The sequence below is a fragment of the Chanodichthys erythropterus genome, chromosome 7 (assembly GCF_024489055.1).
Source record: "Chanodichthys erythropterus isolate Z2021 chromosome 7, ASM2448905v1, whole genome shotgun sequence".
NCBI classification, from domain to species: Eukaryota; Metazoa; Chordata; class Actinopteri; order Cypriniformes; family Xenocyprididae; genus Chanodichthys; species Chanodichthys erythropterus.
In genome coordinates, this window is record NC_090227.1 from 22918346 (window position 1) to 22937069 (window position 18724).

An 18724-nucleotide genomic window follows, 5' to 3' on the forward strand; every position below is an offset into this window, starting at 1 on the left:
ATTATAAAGAACAACAGGTAACACTTTACAATAAGGTCTCATTATTTACCGTTAATAATGTGCAATAGCTACATTTATTACAGAAGGTATATTTTTTGTTTATGTTAGTTAAAAAATGGTCTCCTCAACAATACTTCTTAGTTTTAGCTCTGGTCCATTAAATAAGTTTTGATTTTAATAATGTAATTAAACATTAACTAAGAAATTAACATTAAGATTAATAAATGCTTTAAAAGTATTTGGTAATAATGAATTAACATGTCAACTAATGAAGCCTTATCAAGTCAAGCCAAGTCACCTTTATTTATACAGCGCTTTTAACAATGCAGATTGTGTCAAAGCAGCTTTACAGTGATAACTGGTATATAATTTTGGCTGCACAGCAGCTCTAGAAGAAAATGGTGTCATTGTCCATCTTAAGTAAATTCAGTACTGATTCATTCCAATGTTAGAATCAATAGTTATTAATTTAGTTAATTTATCTATATCAGCACTGGAGTAAACAGATGTCATCATCCACCTCAGTTCAGTTCGCATACAATAGTGTCAATGCAGGCAGATCAAAACATTAAGTGTTTCTGAACAATAACAAATAATCAGAACATTTTCAATCACTATAGCAAGTTTAAGTTTGAAAATGAATAGCCTATTAAATCTTTAAGTATTAAGTATTTGTTGCTGTGATGAACAACATTGCGAATACAAAAAACTGAATGGCTGTTTGAAGCATTTTAAATACTGTTCAGTACCGCAGTTTCCAGGGTAACCGCTGCATTTCTGCTGTTCCATCAGTGCCCTCTGCTATCAGAGAGTGAATGTGCACTTTCATTCAGTGTGTCTCCTTCACTTGTTCCGCCATATGCTACTCGTGCACGTTGGGCATGTTTACATCTGAGAGTGTGTGTCCCTTTGACGCAGAATACAACGGTGTAGTGAATTTTATACGGTTGATGGGGAAAGTATTCTTAAGATGTAATATTAAAATTGAAATAATTCATAATAAATAATTATTCATTTGAAATAATTTGAAGTGCCCATAACAATATTGTGCATATTCATTATCGTGATATATTGTATTACCAGACATGTCTAATGCCTTTCATCATACAGTTTGTGCTGCTATTTTATAAAGCAATAATTCTCTTACTTTCATGTATAAAATTCCACTTTACATGATGGTTAAAGTTACCATGAAATCATAACTGACAATTCTTATGATGGTTAAAGTCACCATAAAATCACAATTGACCATTCTTTTTTTATGGAATAGTATTGCAGTATTTGTTATAAATGATTGATCAATGCACATCATTATTTTTTTAAATTTCCGACAAGGGTGGGACAACATGACACTCACATGAGATCCACCAAATAGCAAACCACAACCATCCAACCATCCAACCATCCAATCAATTCCCCATGGACAAAATCAAGTCCCACCCTACATTTGTTCTTGTTTGAGAAGTCGTTTCACATGGATATAGGGCTGAAACGATTGGTCGACATTATCGACAACGTCGACAGTAAAAAATTGTCGACAAATATTTTTGTTGTCGAATAGTCTCTTGATCTCATACGACCTATTTGAAGGGCCTGCAATAACGCGGTGTAACCAGTGGGGCGCTGTAGCGCAATACTGTAATGCAGCCCTCCCGGATCCAATCCAATAAAAGAAGTCAGCGCTTTGGAGAGCATAGTGCAAACGAAGTCGAACCCGTGAAATGTGGGAGATTAACATAGCATAAACATAACAAACATAACGTTTAGCATAACTACAGAATACTGTCATGCAGGGCCACCAACTCTCATTCAAACTCACTGTTCTCACGCCACACGTTCATTTTCTCACACAGTGAAAGACGCATCGCAGAGCAAAGAGGACACAGACAATGCACCGACAGATCAGGTTACTTTTGATATAAAACTAAGTCTAAGCTTTTAAATTCAGTCAATATTACTACGGGATATATATACACACACACACACACACACACATACATACATACATACATACATATATATATATATATATATATATATATATATATATATATATATAATATATAAAATATAATATGATGTATAATATGTGTGTATGTATATTGTTGTTTCATTTTTTTAACCTGAAGGATATTGGTCTATTCAGTTGGCTTGAAAATTATTAAAAATACACTTCTAAAAGCTGAAGTGATTTCCTTGTTTTATTTACTAGTTAAAGTACAGTATAACTCAATATTTTAACTAATTGCTAAAGTAGAATAATCGAACAAAGCTTACTGATTAATCAGTGCAATAATCGATGATTAGTCAATTAATCGTTCTAATAATCGATAGATTAATCGATTATCAAAATAATCGTTTGTTGCAGCCCTACATGGATATATGTCACAATAATAAAATCTATTGCAGCTTGAACAAAGGTCTTACAGGTGTGGAACGACATGAGTTATTAATGACAGAAATTTCATTTTTGGGTGAACTAACCCTTTAACATCAGCCTTTAACCATCGTTCTGGTTCTTGTGGCTTATATAATAAATTTCCTTTTTCTACTTTTTTCTACTACACACAAACAATGAGTCACTGATATCCTGAATTAAACCCCAAATCCAGCTCTGCTGCTCTGCTTATTCAGCTGTAAAGCATGCTGTGCTTGATGTGTCATTTGCTCTGTTCCTGAAGACTTTCCTGCTTTACATGCAGAACCTGAATTATTATATGCTAGCGTTATTGTAGATGAAGCACTGAGCTCATCACAGCAGCTGCGGCTCCACCCACTGATTCACATGCAGACAAAGAACATGGAAACACTGTGTTCTTATTGTGTACAGTGATTTTATTTAGTTTCGCTCTAAGAAGGGGATTTTAGTACAACAATTGGGCCTGTGTTGCTACTCATTTTAGAAATCAAACTCATGTGAGGTGATTTTTAAAGGACAGCAGCTGCATATAACGATGAACTGCGTGGAATTATTTGCATCACTAATATGTGTGTATGCTTGACTTTTTTGTATGCTATTGAGAGTTTTGTTTATAAAGTTTCTTTAAAGAGTTAATTTCAAACTTGAGATAAAGCACTCGAAAGATAAGAACTCAAAACGTCCTCTACAGTCCAGAAAGAGCATTTACTGGAACGGAACTGCAAAAGCAACTCATTCTAAACTTCCACAACTTTTATTAAATTATTGCATTTAAATACTTGACCACCTACATCAACAATGCCTATTTAGTAAAAAAAAAAAAAAAAAAAAAAAAGAAGAAGTCAAAAATGGTGCTACATGTTCATAAAAAACTCTTTTTATGACTCTTTTTGGTCTGATCAGAAAATTCGTTGCTCTGAAGTACACTACAGCTGAAAAGTCTGCAGTCGGTACATTTTTAAGATGTTTCTGAATGTCTCATATGTTCACTAAGGCTGCATTTATTTGATCAAAAAATACAGCAAAAACACTAATATTGGGAAATAATTTAAAATAACTTATCTATTTGAATACATTTTAAAACAATTTATTCCTGTGATGGCAAAGCTGAATTTTCAGCATCATTACTCCAGCCTTCAGTGTCACATGATCCTTCAGGAAGCATTCTAATATGATGGTTTGCTCCTCAAAAAGCATTTCTTATTATTATCAGTGTTGAAAAGTGCTGCTCCATATTTTTGTGGAAACTGTGATACATTTTTTTTCAGGATTCTTTGATGAATAAAGAACTTTTAACAGCATTTATTTGAAGAAAAAAAAAAAAAACTTTTGTCACATAATTAATGTCTTTTTTTTGTCACTTTTGATCAATTAAATGCATCTTTGCTGAATAGAAGTATTAATTTCTTTCAAAAAAAAAAAAATTAGCTTGATTGCTTAGTTCTTTCTAAATGCACATCTTTATGGACACATGGTCATCTAATAAGCGTTTCTTTCGTTGTGTATGGACATGTGCATGACTGTGTGTTGTACCTTCTTTCTGCGGAGTGGCGGCTTCTGCGTCTATGCCCTCTTTCTCTGCATTGCAGCGGTATCCCTTCTTCTTGAGCAGGTTGCAGATGAGAATTCCCAGCAGGCCCATCACACAGAAGATGGGCACTAGTGCAAACACAGCATACTCCGTGCTCTTCTCCTCTGGACTTTGAACGTTGGTTGAGTTTGCACCTCCCACTCCAGACCTGTTAGGGGTGCTCCTAACAACGTTACGTCTCCGACGGCTGTATGGCTCTGTACATTGAACACATGTGACATAATTACTTATAAAACAGATAATTCCAACACATAATATGCGGAAAAAATATACATATATTGTGGCCACGAATTAAGAATTCATTACTAAATTGTGGCCACATTGCTATAATTCATGTCAGGATTATGTTCTGTTCAGTGTGTTTTAGTTCTGTTTTCCTATGACCTTGTTTCCCAGTCTGTGTCAGTTTCATTCTGTTCACCTGGTGTTCATTAATTATCTCATTAGTTCCCTCATTTAGTCTGATATATACTCCTTGTTTTGTTCAGTTCTTTGCCTTGTCTTGTCAGTATTTTTGTGGTTGTGTTATTCTGTTTCCTGAGTCTGTCTTGTCTGCTATGGGATTAAAAGTCTGTTTTTGTTGATCTCCTTCATCTTTGTTTGCTTTGTACAGCCACCCATGATAATTCCCTTGTCTCACTTAACTGAAAACAAGGGAACTAATTAGTACAACATGGCCACAATTTACTAAAACGAGGGAATGAATCGTAAATCATGAGAATGAATTCTTAATGGACACGATTTCACTAAAACAAGAGAACAAATTCTTAATTTGTGTCCACGATTTACTAAACTAAGGGAATTCATTTATAAAATGGGGGAATGCATGAACTTGTTTAAAAGTTTAAATTCTGATATGCATTTGAAGCCAGTATTTCTACCATAAACTGCTTATAGCTAGGCTAATGCTTCATATTACTTTGAAGAAGAATTGTTTATTCTGATATTAATATCATTAACTGCAAATATTTATTGAACATATTCTTCTTTGTTCTTTTTTGTTTGTGAAATTATTAAACATTGTTGTATCACTTACTCCTGACGCAGGCGTGGAGGGTGGAGGACTTCCGTTTAGCAGCAGGGTGAAACCTGAAAAATATGGCAGTTCATAAATATATCCACTCTACACTTGCTAGGACACACCTACACTTTCAAAGGGACACAATGATGGAGTCAAATGGACAAAATAATAATAAAAGAATAAATATTTTTTGTTCTTTACCCGGGAAGGCATCCTCCACACATGGCGTCAGAGTGTGAGGTCGGTGCGGTCGAGATCCAGCGGTTGAGTCCACTGCAGGAGATATGTGGGCGGCACGGCTCAGTGTCATGGTTATCAGAGAAGGTGCCTGCTGGGCAAGTCCGGCACAATCCGGCCTCACTGGGAACCTTAACGGGACCCTCAACTTCCCCACAAGCCTTAAAGAAACAAATACACATCACTTAGATGATATAATCACAAATTGTGTGAAAGAACAAACTGTTACGTCTCTAATAGAGTTGCATTGAATTAGAGAAAACTAAGAAATTAGGCTATATTTGAAAATTCATATACAGTACATATACACATGTGTGCATTTCTAATACTCAGTACTGAGAATCTTAAGAATAATGGTAAGCATTTAAAAAATAAATCAATAAATCAACGTTTTTTATGGATAATTTGTTTGGAATTGTGCTTAACACAAGACAATGCAAATCATGTCTAAATATATTTATGCCAAATATAAATTCCTTTTTTTTATTTTGTTTTTTTGGTGAAATGTTACCTGGACATATTTTCACCCATAGAGATTCCCCCTTAAAACATTTTAGGTTCAGCGGTCAGAGGACATACTGGGACAGGGACATGTTATCTGGAGTGAGTTATCTGAACACACACACTGAGTGTGTGTGTGTTTTGGAGTTGTTATCTCTCACCGTGGTAGGCTCCTGCCCAGCTGGACAGAGCGGACACGCACACCCGTCCTCCCACCGACACTGTGCCGCTAATGTCCCCCATAACTCCAGCAGCTAGATAGAGACACAAACGAGATCAATCAGTGTTAAAAACACACAAACAAACCTGCCTCTGAGAATCAAACCACAACTAACTGTTGTATGAATATTAGTATAACAAAGTGTGTAAAAAATACAGGATTACTAAAGTGTAATTTGAGGCAAGACACTACAGATGAATAGGGTAACTAACAGATATTAAAATATTTTCACTAGGACATACTGTATATGTTTTGTATTACAAAACAAAAAAGTGTAAATACAAATTTGCATACATTTCCAGAACAGAAATTTGAACAACAGACAGAAAGAAAAAATAAAGTTATATAAATGAAAAGTTATTTAAATCAGTCAAATGATATATGAACAAACCCTTTTGTAAAAACCTTCAGAATATAAGTAGGAATAAATATGTAAAGTTTGGTGTATGTAAAACTGCTAAGCTAAAGTAGAGATTCCTGCTCAGTGCAGGAAAAAAAAAACAATGGCTTTTAAAGATATGTACTGTAATCAAAATCTACAGACGCAAATAGTGTAATAAAATAAACACTTAAACGTGTATTTTGGATGTTTTCTTTCTACTAGTCTGAAAGAAGACATGTAATGGAAGCAAAATAGCCCAAAATCTCAAAAATGACCAGTGCGTGATAACTGGGTTTGCTGATAGTGAATTGTCTTATTGTAGTGTAGCCATTTATAGCATACTGAAGTACAGAATGGGATGTTCTTCATTGGCTACATTGCAGGTTCTCTATGTAGTGAAGGAAGGAACATTCAGGGAAGTGTGAGAAGAGACACAGTGTTCTGAGAGAAACCTCACAGTAATATGCCTCATTCATCACTGTCGACTTTAGCACACTGCAGTAATCCCAGGTACGCACACACACACACCCACATCCACACACACACACAGAGTCACATTAATGAGCAAACTTACAATCAGACAGACAGGAGCAGAGCAGTAAAGGTGGTTCTTCATCTTCTTCAAAATATTCTTCTATACTCATGTAATCTGAAAAAAGACACGACAAGAACTCAATGACACAGCAAATATAACATCATCAGCGTCAGCACAAAACCACTAAAACCTCACGATGCCAGAGACAGGTAAACAGCACTTAGACTCTCTTGTGATGCACACATCATGGGTTTGTATGCGTACAGAATTGATCTATAGGCTAAAGAATGATATAAATAGTCAGCTGAACTAAACCAGGCCTGTGGTTTCGGGCAGCACTGCTTTTCTTGGCCTATTTTTAGACCAAATATGCTCGGTCAGGCCAGAAACCACTTACTGGATCTACTGGTGCAAGAGAGAAAAATGAATCTCTGACGAGAAGGTCATGAAGACATACTCAACTCTATCATCACTGTTCAAATTACTCAAATAGCCTAAGCTCTCATACAAACATCAAGATCTACACCAGACCATGAGGTGCCAGCTGTGATTCTCAGACCCTCCTCTCCTTGAGTCCTCAAATGACATTAACTGGAGATCAAATGGAGAATTTAGCTCAAGTCTCTTGTTTCTCATATTCTGTTTTAAAGAAAAATACCAGTAATCTCTCATGTCTTCTCTAGAGTTTAAAAAGAGATCTAAACAAGTTTTCAAAATGTGCTCAAGTGTCAATCAAAAGTCTTCTTAATATTAACACAATATTTTTATTTCTCTAAAAACATTCTAGACACAAGACTTTAGAGATCTCTATTAAGCTTGATAGAGACATTTTTATTCATAGATATTTTTGAAGACATCATAAGAATAGATAGTTCAGAATTAGCGCTGTCAATTGCGAATAATCACATCTAACATAAAAATTTGTAAATATATTATATATGATTAATCAGTTTGACTGCACTAATTCTGAACTATCTATTTTTATGTCTTCAAAAATATCTATGGATAAAATAAATAAAAATAATTTGACAGCACTATTTAAAATAAATATACTATAAATAAATGGTTATTTGGATATGGAAACTGGCTGTTGTTGTTTTTTTTTTTTCAGGAAATTATCTGTTAAATCTATTTATGGGCAACACAACATAATAATTATTCAAAATACAGATAAAACACCTGTGATAAATTAATATAGAAAATTTCTTCACATTAACACAGTACATTGCGTCCTGAGTGCAAATACATTAAAAACAAGACAAATTTATATGAAAAGCGAAATTGTGCAAGATAATAAGACATCCTTTTCTACTAATGTGTTGTAAAGAAAAGAAAAAAAAAAAAACAATACAAAAATATACTAAACCTCACTATAATTTCACTTATTTAAACTTTATGAAAAATAAAACAAACCTTTAAACATAGCTAAAATCACCTTCATCATCCAGTTCCAGAGCAGATGCCAAAAGATAAATAAATAAAAACATAATTTCTAAGACAACCAAACACCTGTGCTGCTTTGATCTTGTTGCCATGACAACAGAACACACACACACACACACAGGTACTGCCTGACAACCACACTTACCCCAGTGTCGCTGTGCTCTGTTGCCTTGGTAACAGCTGAGGATGCTCTGCTCACTATGACGACGCCTGCTCACTGTCCCACTGTACCTGTCTGCATAACGCTGTCATTCCTTATACTGCCACTCAAAACCACGGTTCCTCCCACCACCCGAAAGAGGTCCCGCCTCTGTTACCACAATCCTCCAATCACATGAGTTCACTGATGAGTTACACAATGTGGTGAAGTGGTTGTTTTCTAAGTGAATGTTTTCTAAACCCAAGTGAGGAATATAAAACATGAATGAAGAAAAACAGAATAACTGAGCTCAGACAGCACATGTCCGGCTGCAAGCTTTGACACTGTGGCCCATGCTTGTGTGTGCAGCCACTGATTTTAGCACATGAATACTGCAAATGTTCAATACCCACACTAACATTGAAAATGAGTATGCAAAGAAGGTCATGACATTCCTATCAACCAATCAGGTTTTTGGGATAGGGAAAAATATATAACTGAACAGAATTGAATCAATACTGAACTAACTTGAGTTAAACAGTAATACTATTAACATTATAGAGCTGTTTTACAGCAGAATTTGAATTTGTTTAACATTTGATTAAATTTGCATCATTGATTCTGTTATTTTCCTGTATATGACTGTGAAGCTGCTTTGAAACAATGTCTATGTCCAAAATGGCAGACTCTCTTGAGTAGGTAGTACTTGTTTTAAATAAGTTATTACTTCATGGCCGCTAAAAAAGTATGTTCTATTTAGTATGAATATAATCCGGACATACTACATTCGCCATGTTGTCATTATCACGGGACCTACCAGCGGCAGTTGCGTCGCTTCACTGTCATTCACAAATCCTCTCCCGTGGAATCATGGGATAGCAAAGTGTACATTGTATGCACACTTCAGAATCTCGCCGGTAGCAGTAGGTCATCCAGGCTTACTGTTTTATGAGTACTGTAAATTCAGACATTTTTTTTTGTCACATACTGTTTTTTGCCTACTATATAATAGGGAAGTGTCCAATTTTGGATGCAGCCAATCTGTATTGTATAAAGCACTATATAAATAAAAATTACTTGATGAAAATTAGGGACAGTAATCCTTCTTTTCAACCAATAAATTCCCTCTTTCCCATTAATTAAAGCTGCAGTCCGTAAGTTTTGCCTCTTTGTCACCATCTCTGTTCGAAACCTGCAATTGCAGTTATTTGTGGAATTATCATCTTTACGTGGGTTGTGCATCGGCACAGCTCCTCAGCGTGGATGAATCTAATGTTTGCTGTCAGTAACTACATCGGTGTGGATACTGTACTTCAGAATCACAGATTCTACGTCTTGGAAGTATGACCAAAATAAGAATTTTCACCAGAAAATGTCATCTGAACAAGTAAGTAACACGTCTGCCACTTTTGTTTTGACCAACCGAGGAAAAAAAAGCATTACAATAAATTGCGCTGCCAATGGTGATTAAATCTAACGATCGCTTAGCTCAAATCACGCCAAACCGTGCAAATAATTATTATTGTTATACTTTGTTCTCAAATTGTGAATGTTAACAACATCAGCATTGCGTGACTATGTGTATTTAGTGTGTATTTGCGTTACCTGTAGATTTCAATTTCTGTACAGTCTAATCTCTAATTGTCCATTTGTCATACCATACAATCTGCCATCAAAATGATAAGTTTAATTATTCCAGCTGCTATGAGAAAAGGCTATAAATGATCCACCACTTGCAGCATCCTCCACATAACATCGCCTACTAGCTCCGACTCCTTCTTTATGTATACAAACGTGACGTAATGACGCAGAGATGAACGGCTGCATGCTCGAATTTCAAGCGGAAACCTACCAGTACCACCCGAATTAGAAAACATTATTACAAGCTTACCGTTGTGAATCGGGCTAAGTTAAGGAGAAAGTTTTGAACACTGGCTGGTTATATATTTGCTCAAATTGATTATTGATCATTTTTAACCAAAAAAAGAAAAGTTACGGACTGCAGCTTTGAGGAAAATATTAATTCAGTGTCAGCAATGTAGCTTTTTCAGGGAAGGAAAAGTCATTTGGCATCTGGAATCACCTTGTATTGGTTTGATGAACAACCTGCTACATTCTTGCTAAATATAAGTAATCTCATCCACATCCGTTGGGGAAAGCTTAAATCAAGACTAGTTAAACTTATACTTCTAAAAAACAAAACAATAGTTCAACATGCAAATAAATGAATGAATGAATGCAACAAACAAATGAGTTTACAATTTTGGAAACAAGCATCTAGTCGCCCTTCTTGATGACAGGGCTTTTTGGGAGAAATGTTCAAAGAATGAATGTACCCCCAACCTCGTTCTCCGCCCCAGCCGCCCACCCAAAACCACCACACAGAAATGGCTTTCGTTCACATTTCAAGATCAGCTGCCAGTCAGACGTGCCTCATGTCTGCTTAAATTTAGCTCTTTCATTAAAAAGCAATAAAGTCCCAACGAACAGTAATTACAGTTCTTGCAGCTCTATCTCCATACTGTCCAGTTTCCCATTCCGTGGCTTTGGAAACACATGAAAACAGCATAAAGTAAATAAAACAACAACAAACATAAAACAATCACCTAGAATTATCCATTTTAGGATCTGTCATCTTACAAATTTGAAACGATGAGGTTGCCCTGGATTGACTTTTGGAAGCGTGGCTTTTTGCAGCTCAAGTCCTGCCAGCATGTCGCTGCAGGATCCACACTTGAGTTCTAGACCGGAATCAAGCCATAATACAAGACAAAGCGAGAGTCCCGGTATAAGAGTAGGGCCAAACCTTCAGACTAGAAACCACAGTCTAGCCATCGCTTGATTGACACATTCTTCTTAAGCTTTCATCAATTATCAGTTAGCTACAACAAAATAAATAAAGACAGGCATCAAATGCAATTCAAAAGAGATCGTTTTTGCTGACTAATAAAACCTCAACCAAAAAAATAACACACCACATCTTATATCACCCAAGATATGAATCAGTAATGATACTGCTGGTTAATCACAATACAGACGGTCTCGAGAGAAAAGTGGGACAGTTTTGTTAGGCTTAATAAAACTCTTGAGTCTCAGCTGAGCTTGTAGACATCTTTAAACATACAATAAAACTAGAGGGTATTGTTTGTCTGTGCTACTATGTTATGCATATTTGCTAAGGTGTTCTGAGCAATTTTTTTAGTGAGTTGCTAGGTACAACTATAGTTGCTAGGTTATTTACCTGCAGTCTTTACTTTGTCAGTATTACTGTTGTTAATACTAAGACACCACGCTTTTGCAAACATCACTAATAAAATAAAAACATTTATAGATGAAGGAATTCAAGCCACGTGAGCTTGTCTTGTAACTCCTGTCAGCAAGTTTTACCGGTGACATGTGGCATACCATGTATCACTTCTTGTTCGCACTTTGAAAGCTCAACACCACTGTCTTTCTTCAAATACCCACCAGCCTGACGATGCTGACAAATATAGCCTGAGACTTTAATAGCCAGACACTTTCCATTTTCCTACCCTCATTTACAGTCCTTCTGTTTCTCTGTTCCTTCAAAGGAACTGACCACCGTTTGCTTTCAGCTGCTAACAGCATGTTACGTTGTATTTGCTGCATGTTTCAAGATGACAACCACGTGCTGCGGCCAGTGACCACAACAATCCCTCTGTCACCAGGGGTGAGGAATGTTATGCAACAATTACAGCGTCCAAAGAGGGATACCATCAGGCCGAATAAAAACCTCATCAAACAATAGGACAAAGGGAGTTTCTGCTCATAAAGCTGTATTGGGCTTCATTTTATGTTGCTTAAGAACAAAATTAACATCTAGAGCTATGATATACTGGGCAGGGAAAAGCAAGGGATTTTGGTCCATGTGCATCTTTCTACTGTGGTTTTCTGCTGAATCGTGAATTGTATTGATTCACACCCCTGAAGCTGTAAGAGAGCCATTCATTGGTTGAAACTGTAAACACTGTGACACTATCAAAACATCACTCTGTTTGTTTAAGGATCTCGATCAACCAAAATCGAAATTTGGATGGGACTATCTATTTGTCAGACCAATGGCAGACAAAAGAATTTGTTCTGGAAACCTGTGTGAAAACAGTCATTACTTTTGCAATTTCATTCGGTGATGCTGGTGCCATATTTATAGAGGTATTTCCAAAATGTTTTCTATATATATATATATATATATATATATATATATATATATATAGAAACCTGTTTTATATATATAATAAAAAAGTTTTATTTTTGAACCTAGAGAATAGGCATCATGGGGCGGAACTGTTTGTCGAAAACCAGTAAGAATGATTTAACATTTGCTAATAGCTTGTTAATCAGTGTTAAAGAGATTGCAGTGGTAAATGAAGTGTTTTGTTGCTTGTTTGGAACAGGTCTCGCGTTCCTGTTGTGGGCCGTTTGCTCTTAAAAGACGACAGACGACACAAACATGATTATGGGCCATGTGCATCATTCTACTGTGGTTTCTGCTGAGAAAAATAGAGGAAAACCAATTATTCTCTGAGATGAAACGTCTGCCTGTTCAAAATAAGGCCCTTGATGTCATACCTAAATAACAGTTCCAACCACCATACTGGACAAATATCTACAAAATGGCTATTATCTACTCTCATGCACAAGAGATTTGACTATTCATAACCACTATAGATAGCATAACGATAGCTGTTTTTACCATTAAATACATGATTGTGTCATAAGTATTAGATTGTGTCTATATTTAGGTTTGTATGTTGTTTGCTCAGTGTTGGGAGACCTACAATTTTCATTGTTGACAGTGAAGCTACCCCTCACAAACAATACACTGAAGCTACTTAAGGGGTCAATAATAACTATAAAAATATGATGTCAAAGTTATGCAATGAATGTAAAATGTAGCACAGGTACCCAAATAAACTGATAAATCATGCACAAGAAAAAAAAAATGGCTTGTTACTGGAAAAGAACAATGCATATACTTCTACTGTTGTTTGTAGCTTTCCACTAAGTGTTTACTGTAGTAAGCGCAAGCTGGCGGTACCCGTGTTGATACTGATAATGTAAATTGACACAGTGAGAAAGAACGTCATTGGTATAGGGTTCCACTTATTTAATTGAAAGGCTGACATCACTACCTGTAAGGGAACAGACTCAATGTCTATTTGCAGATTATAGCGTTCAGGTAGCATTTCGCTATTTATAATAGAAAAAGAGAAAGAAATCAGGAAATATGAAATGAAATATGAATATGGGGGGTGGGGGGGGTGAGTAAATCGTAAGATGCTTGACTTGGAAAACACCACTAATATAGCACACAATAACATTGCTGAGATCATTCTGGCAAATAAATAATAGAAATCCATATGTTAAGTGGTTCTATATTGCTAACGACTGAGATTCTTACAGCTTGATCTGGAAAAACGAGAGAGATGGTATAACTGTAAAATGCAAACAGCTAAACCCTTGTAAAAAGAAGTGAGATTAATTGTATTGAATGTGCACACTTGCATATATTAATATTAATATTAATGAAATAAAAGTCCACTTAAGTGTACGTCAAGCTGCAGTCTGTAACTTTTTTTAGTTAAAAATAAATTTTTGAGCAAGTACATAACCAACCAGTGTTCAAAACTATCTCCTTACCTTAGCCCGATTCACAACGGTAAGCTTTTAATTATGTTTTCTAATTCGGGTGATACTGGTAGGTTTCCGCGGGAAATTCAAGCATGTAGCCGCTCGTCTTTGTGTCTTATTTTGGTCATACTTCCAAGACATAGAATCTGTGATTCCGAAGTACAGTATCCACACCGATGTGGTGACTGACAGCAAACATTAGATTCATCTGTGCTGAGGAGCCATGCTGATTCACAACCCATGTAAAGATGATAATTCCACAAATAACTGCAATTGCAGGTTCAAACAGAGATGGCAACAAAGAGGCAAAACTTACAGACTGCAGCTTTAAAAAGGGTACATGCACGACTGTTTAACAGTAAAAAGTGCACTTTGTAACAAAAATAATTAGAAAAAACTTTGTAGTAATGTCAAGTTTTAATAATCTTTTGCAAGTGCACTTATTTTCATGTACATGATTTTAATTTTAAGGGCCAGATTTACAATACAGGGCAAATTAGTGTGAGAGTGCAATTCCACAAATCCGCCGATGGCATTTAATATTGCTGATGCGCATATTAAAGAACACAGACGCAGTCAAATCATTTACATAATGACCAACGCAATCTACCAAGAGCAGCGCAAATTAGCGATGAGTCACAAATAGGCAGAGCTGATGCTCATCAGGTGTGGGTCGACACAGGCGCAACTTGTTACATGTAATATACGGATAATGAGTGGAAAATATTTTCTGCCAGGCGCTCTCTGTTCTCTGCGGTGTCTCCTCTTAGCAACAATTGCAGCCATGACGCAAAATGGGTTAAGACATGCTTTTTTGGGGCGTTAAATAATGGTGCAAATAACAGAAAATTGACTAGCACAAACATTAGCAAATCGATTGCTTGTACATTAGTAAAACATTGATTAATTTAAATACTCTCCTCCCACAAATTTTGTGTCTGAAAGAGAAACTCCTACAAATGCGTGAGCCACAAAAACAATTCAGGGCAAATTTTGCACTGCGTGTCTTTAGTAAATCCAGACAGTAGTTTTTTACACTAAAGTTTACTTCTTTTTCACAAGGAAACACCTACTGGAAAACAATAAGAACAAGAAGAAACCTGGAGGGAGACAAGCTCATTTTACCATTTTTGAAATTAAATAGCAAGAGAACACTTCCTTAATAATGAAAGTGTGGAACAATTCCTGTTCCTAAAGGGGGAATTCCACCTCCTCAGTCCTGTAATAGCAGGAATGTTAAATGCATGCATCTGCCAGAGAGGAGTTTGGGACACTTCTAATGAAATATATTTACATATTATAGTCTGTATTCATTAACAAAAGAAGCACATGTGCTGTGTGTCATAGTTAACTCTTCCAACGATGCCAAATGTCTAGAATAAGGAAGGTCACAACCTTTGCCTTTGATGGGTTGGTCACCCAACTCTGCTGGCTGCATCTTGTTCTCTGAATCTGTAATTAGCCTCTGCTGCAGGAATGTTACATTACCCACGCTGCCCAGTGCTAATTAATGGATGCAGGCCTTTCGGAGGGTGCAGGCCAGGGTCATGTGGCCCAGCATCTGATGGAGGGGGTACTTCCTTTCACATGTCTGCCTGTGCCCTCTAATGACACCCTGAAAAAGTCCAAATATGGCCCCAGCACCAAGTGCTGTATCATCACATCCTGAATAGCAACACTTTCCCTTTGTGTTGGTTTTTGTGGCCACAGCTAGTGTAAAAGCTAACATTCCTGTTTTAACTCAACATGGTGTGGGTGACGCCAAGATCCCAGCTTTAATTTCCAGTGAACACACATGCTAAAATATGCACGTTAAACATCACTCAACAATGATCTTTGGTGTGCTAGTGATGTCTGATTCATAAAAAGAATTGTTCTTTTGAGTCAAATCTTTTGGATGAATGGGTTCACTAAACCAGTCTAAATGATTCATTCTGAATCGGTAAGAGCAGTTCTTGAGTCAACAACCCACTGACTCACTGAACCAAAAAATTTAACTGGATGCTTCTCAATGCTCAAATTGATACTTCCTCATTTCCTCGCTCCTCCGTCCTCCAGCCCATGACCCGAAAACCGATCCACTCAGCCATCTTGAGAGGCATCTCAATTTTCTCATTGCACCGCTATAAGAGGCGAGGAATGAGGATTGAGGAAGCTTCCTGAGGAATCATGAGCGAAGATACACAGGTGTATCCTTCCCTCGCATCCTAAGGGCGAGGAGCTAAGATGCAAGGAAAGGAAGCGAGGAAAGGAAACGAAGATGCAAGGATAAGAAATGAAAAGCACCCACTGAGCCGTTCAAAAGCTGTCCTTGAGCCAACAACTCACTGACTCATTGAGCCAAGAATGATTCATTCACAAATCAGACTGAATCGCTCAGAGCAGGACTTTTAGTCATACACTTGCAAACTTTCTTAAGTACTTCCCATCGGGGGAATCCCCACCACCATTTTGAAGTGTGCTCAACTTGTGCTCAAGTGGGCGATGGAAGTTTATTTTGACATTTATTTTGGAGCGAGTTTACTCAATATGTACTCTTCAGGCAGATCCAAAGACCACAATGCAACACAATTTTGATGTTACAGCAGTTCGAGCTTAATTTATCCCCACCCCACACAACTCTACTATATGATATTGGACTTATTTTGACATTTAACTGCATAATACTTGTAGCTACCTTAAGCTGACTGTTTTGTTTTTTTTACAGTTATAGTTTATTGTATTATCATTTTTGTTCGTGTAATGTTTTTATATTTTTCGAATTAACAACGCACAAACTCACTGAACCAAGAATGATTTGTTCACAAACCGGACTGAATCACTTAGAGCAGTTCTTGAATCAACAACCCACTGGCTCATTGAACCATGATTGATTCATTCACAAATCAGACTGAATCACACAGGGTTTCTTGAGTCAACAACTCATTGATGCAAGAATGTGCAAAAACGTTTTCAGCCAAAAGATGCACATTATTTTTAGTTCTCTTTAATGCATATTATATATAGATTGTGAATGAATTTATCTACTTTATGAGCTACAACGAACTGAAGTGGAACACGTGATATTACCAAAAACACTCTAACTGATACAATTTAATAAAAAAAAAACATAATAAATGGTAATATGTATCTACACACGAGTTTTGGAATGCTTTAGAGTGCATCACTGAATCTTTTTCTTTATATCAAAAGAGCTGCAAATAGTGTCACATAACAGCAATTTTACCAATTATTAATTCACATCTCCTGTATGTAATAAAGAGATTACTCTCTTCCATGTTCAGTCACACAACTCAATGTATCACAGTAGCGCTCGCAAAGTCAGCAGAACTCACAGGGACACAGTAAATCCCTACTGCTGATCTGAGGTCAGAGCGGTCGGTGTGCCAGCAGCGCCCAAACCACACAGAGGTCAACGCGGACACACCAGCCAACGCAGGTAGATGTCTGCATGCCAGGGAGGGAAAAGTATACAGTAAATTTGGTTTGTTTCTGGTGAAACGGTCCACCAAAACAAATAATGAAGCTTTAATTAAACCATTGATTCCTGCATCCAGCCGTGGAGGGTTTGGGCTCTGCCCAGACGTTTGCTTCATAATTTCAGAGGAGCGTGCCCAATGTCAAAGCTGCCAAAAAAACTCCCACTTCAAAACTCTGAATTGGTGCTGTCGTTCCAGCACGGGTCAAGAAAGGAGCATAGGTAATTACAGATAACAGACCTAGTAAGGTTCTTGTTTGGACAGCAGAGTCACACTAGCAGAATCAGGATGGTCAAATGAACTCTATCAAAACAAAAGTATGAAAGCATGTGAAAAATGTACGGAGAGCTATGCAAACACATGAACATAAGTCTTGTTCATATAGAAACATTCTCGCACAGAATCACTGTTATATATGCCAAATGTATACTACAAAAGTGGCACAGAAGTGCTTCTGAAGTGGCAATTTTTACACAGCTGATTAAAGGCTGCTCTGTGCCTGCTCAAAATTCTGTGTAAAAAGACATAATGCTGCATAAAACACAGATTAAATTATACCCGCCTTTGACCCAGTTTAAAAGTATTAAATTGGCTGTGTAAATGCAATTATGCCACCTCTGAGCATTAAACATTCTGTGACACTCAATTGCCACTTCAGAAGCATTTCTGTGCCACCTTTACAGAGTAAATTTGGCATTAGGTGTTTTTACACAGTGTTTAATGCTGCTCAAAGCTGGAAAAATGCATACGTTTATACTATGGGCTGCAGTGGGTCAGAACCAGTGTTGGGCTCGTTACTCAAAAAATGTAACTTATTACTTGTTACTAGTTACACAAATGTTTCAAAAGTAATATTATTACTTATTATTTATGGAAACAGTAATTAGTTACACTACTAGTTATATTACTTTTCCTTCACACCCCACAGAAGTTGTAATTGTGAATTTTCCCTTATAAAATTCTTCTAAAATGTAACTAACAACATATTTCTGCCTCATCATTTGACCAAAATCTACATTGGATCACAGTCAGAAGTTATTACAAACACTTAATGGTAATTGATAGTGAAATTTAAGTAAAACTGTTGTATTAATCTCATTAATTG

General features: G+C 36.5%; 1 protein-coding gene across 2 annotated transcripts in view; it reads right to left on the minus strand.

Annotated features, from left to right (window-relative positions):
- The window catches only part of relt (RELT TNF receptor), a 38409-nt gene that overhangs the window by 16758 nt on the left and 2927 nt on the right, over nt 1-18724 (minus strand). Inside the window, exons 1-6 of one of the 2 annotated variants that reach the window (XM_067389922.1) lie at nt 8495-8626; nt 6946-7020; nt 5931-6023; nt 5233-5429; nt 5047-5099; nt 3953-4207 (exon numbers count right to left, since the gene is read on the minus strand). In XM_067389922.1, coding sequence (XP_067246023.1) covers nt 3953-4207; nt 5047-5099; nt 5233-5429; nt 5931-6023; nt 6946-6987 — 640 coding nt within the window. In that variant the 5' untranslated portion in view covers nt 6988-7020; nt 8495-8626. Of the gene's footprint in view, nt 1-3952; nt 4208-5046; nt 5100-5232; nt 5430-5930; nt 6024-6945; nt 7021-8494; nt 8627-18724 lie in introns of those variants that run through there. The other variant, XM_067389921.1, reaches the window with a different exon arrangement.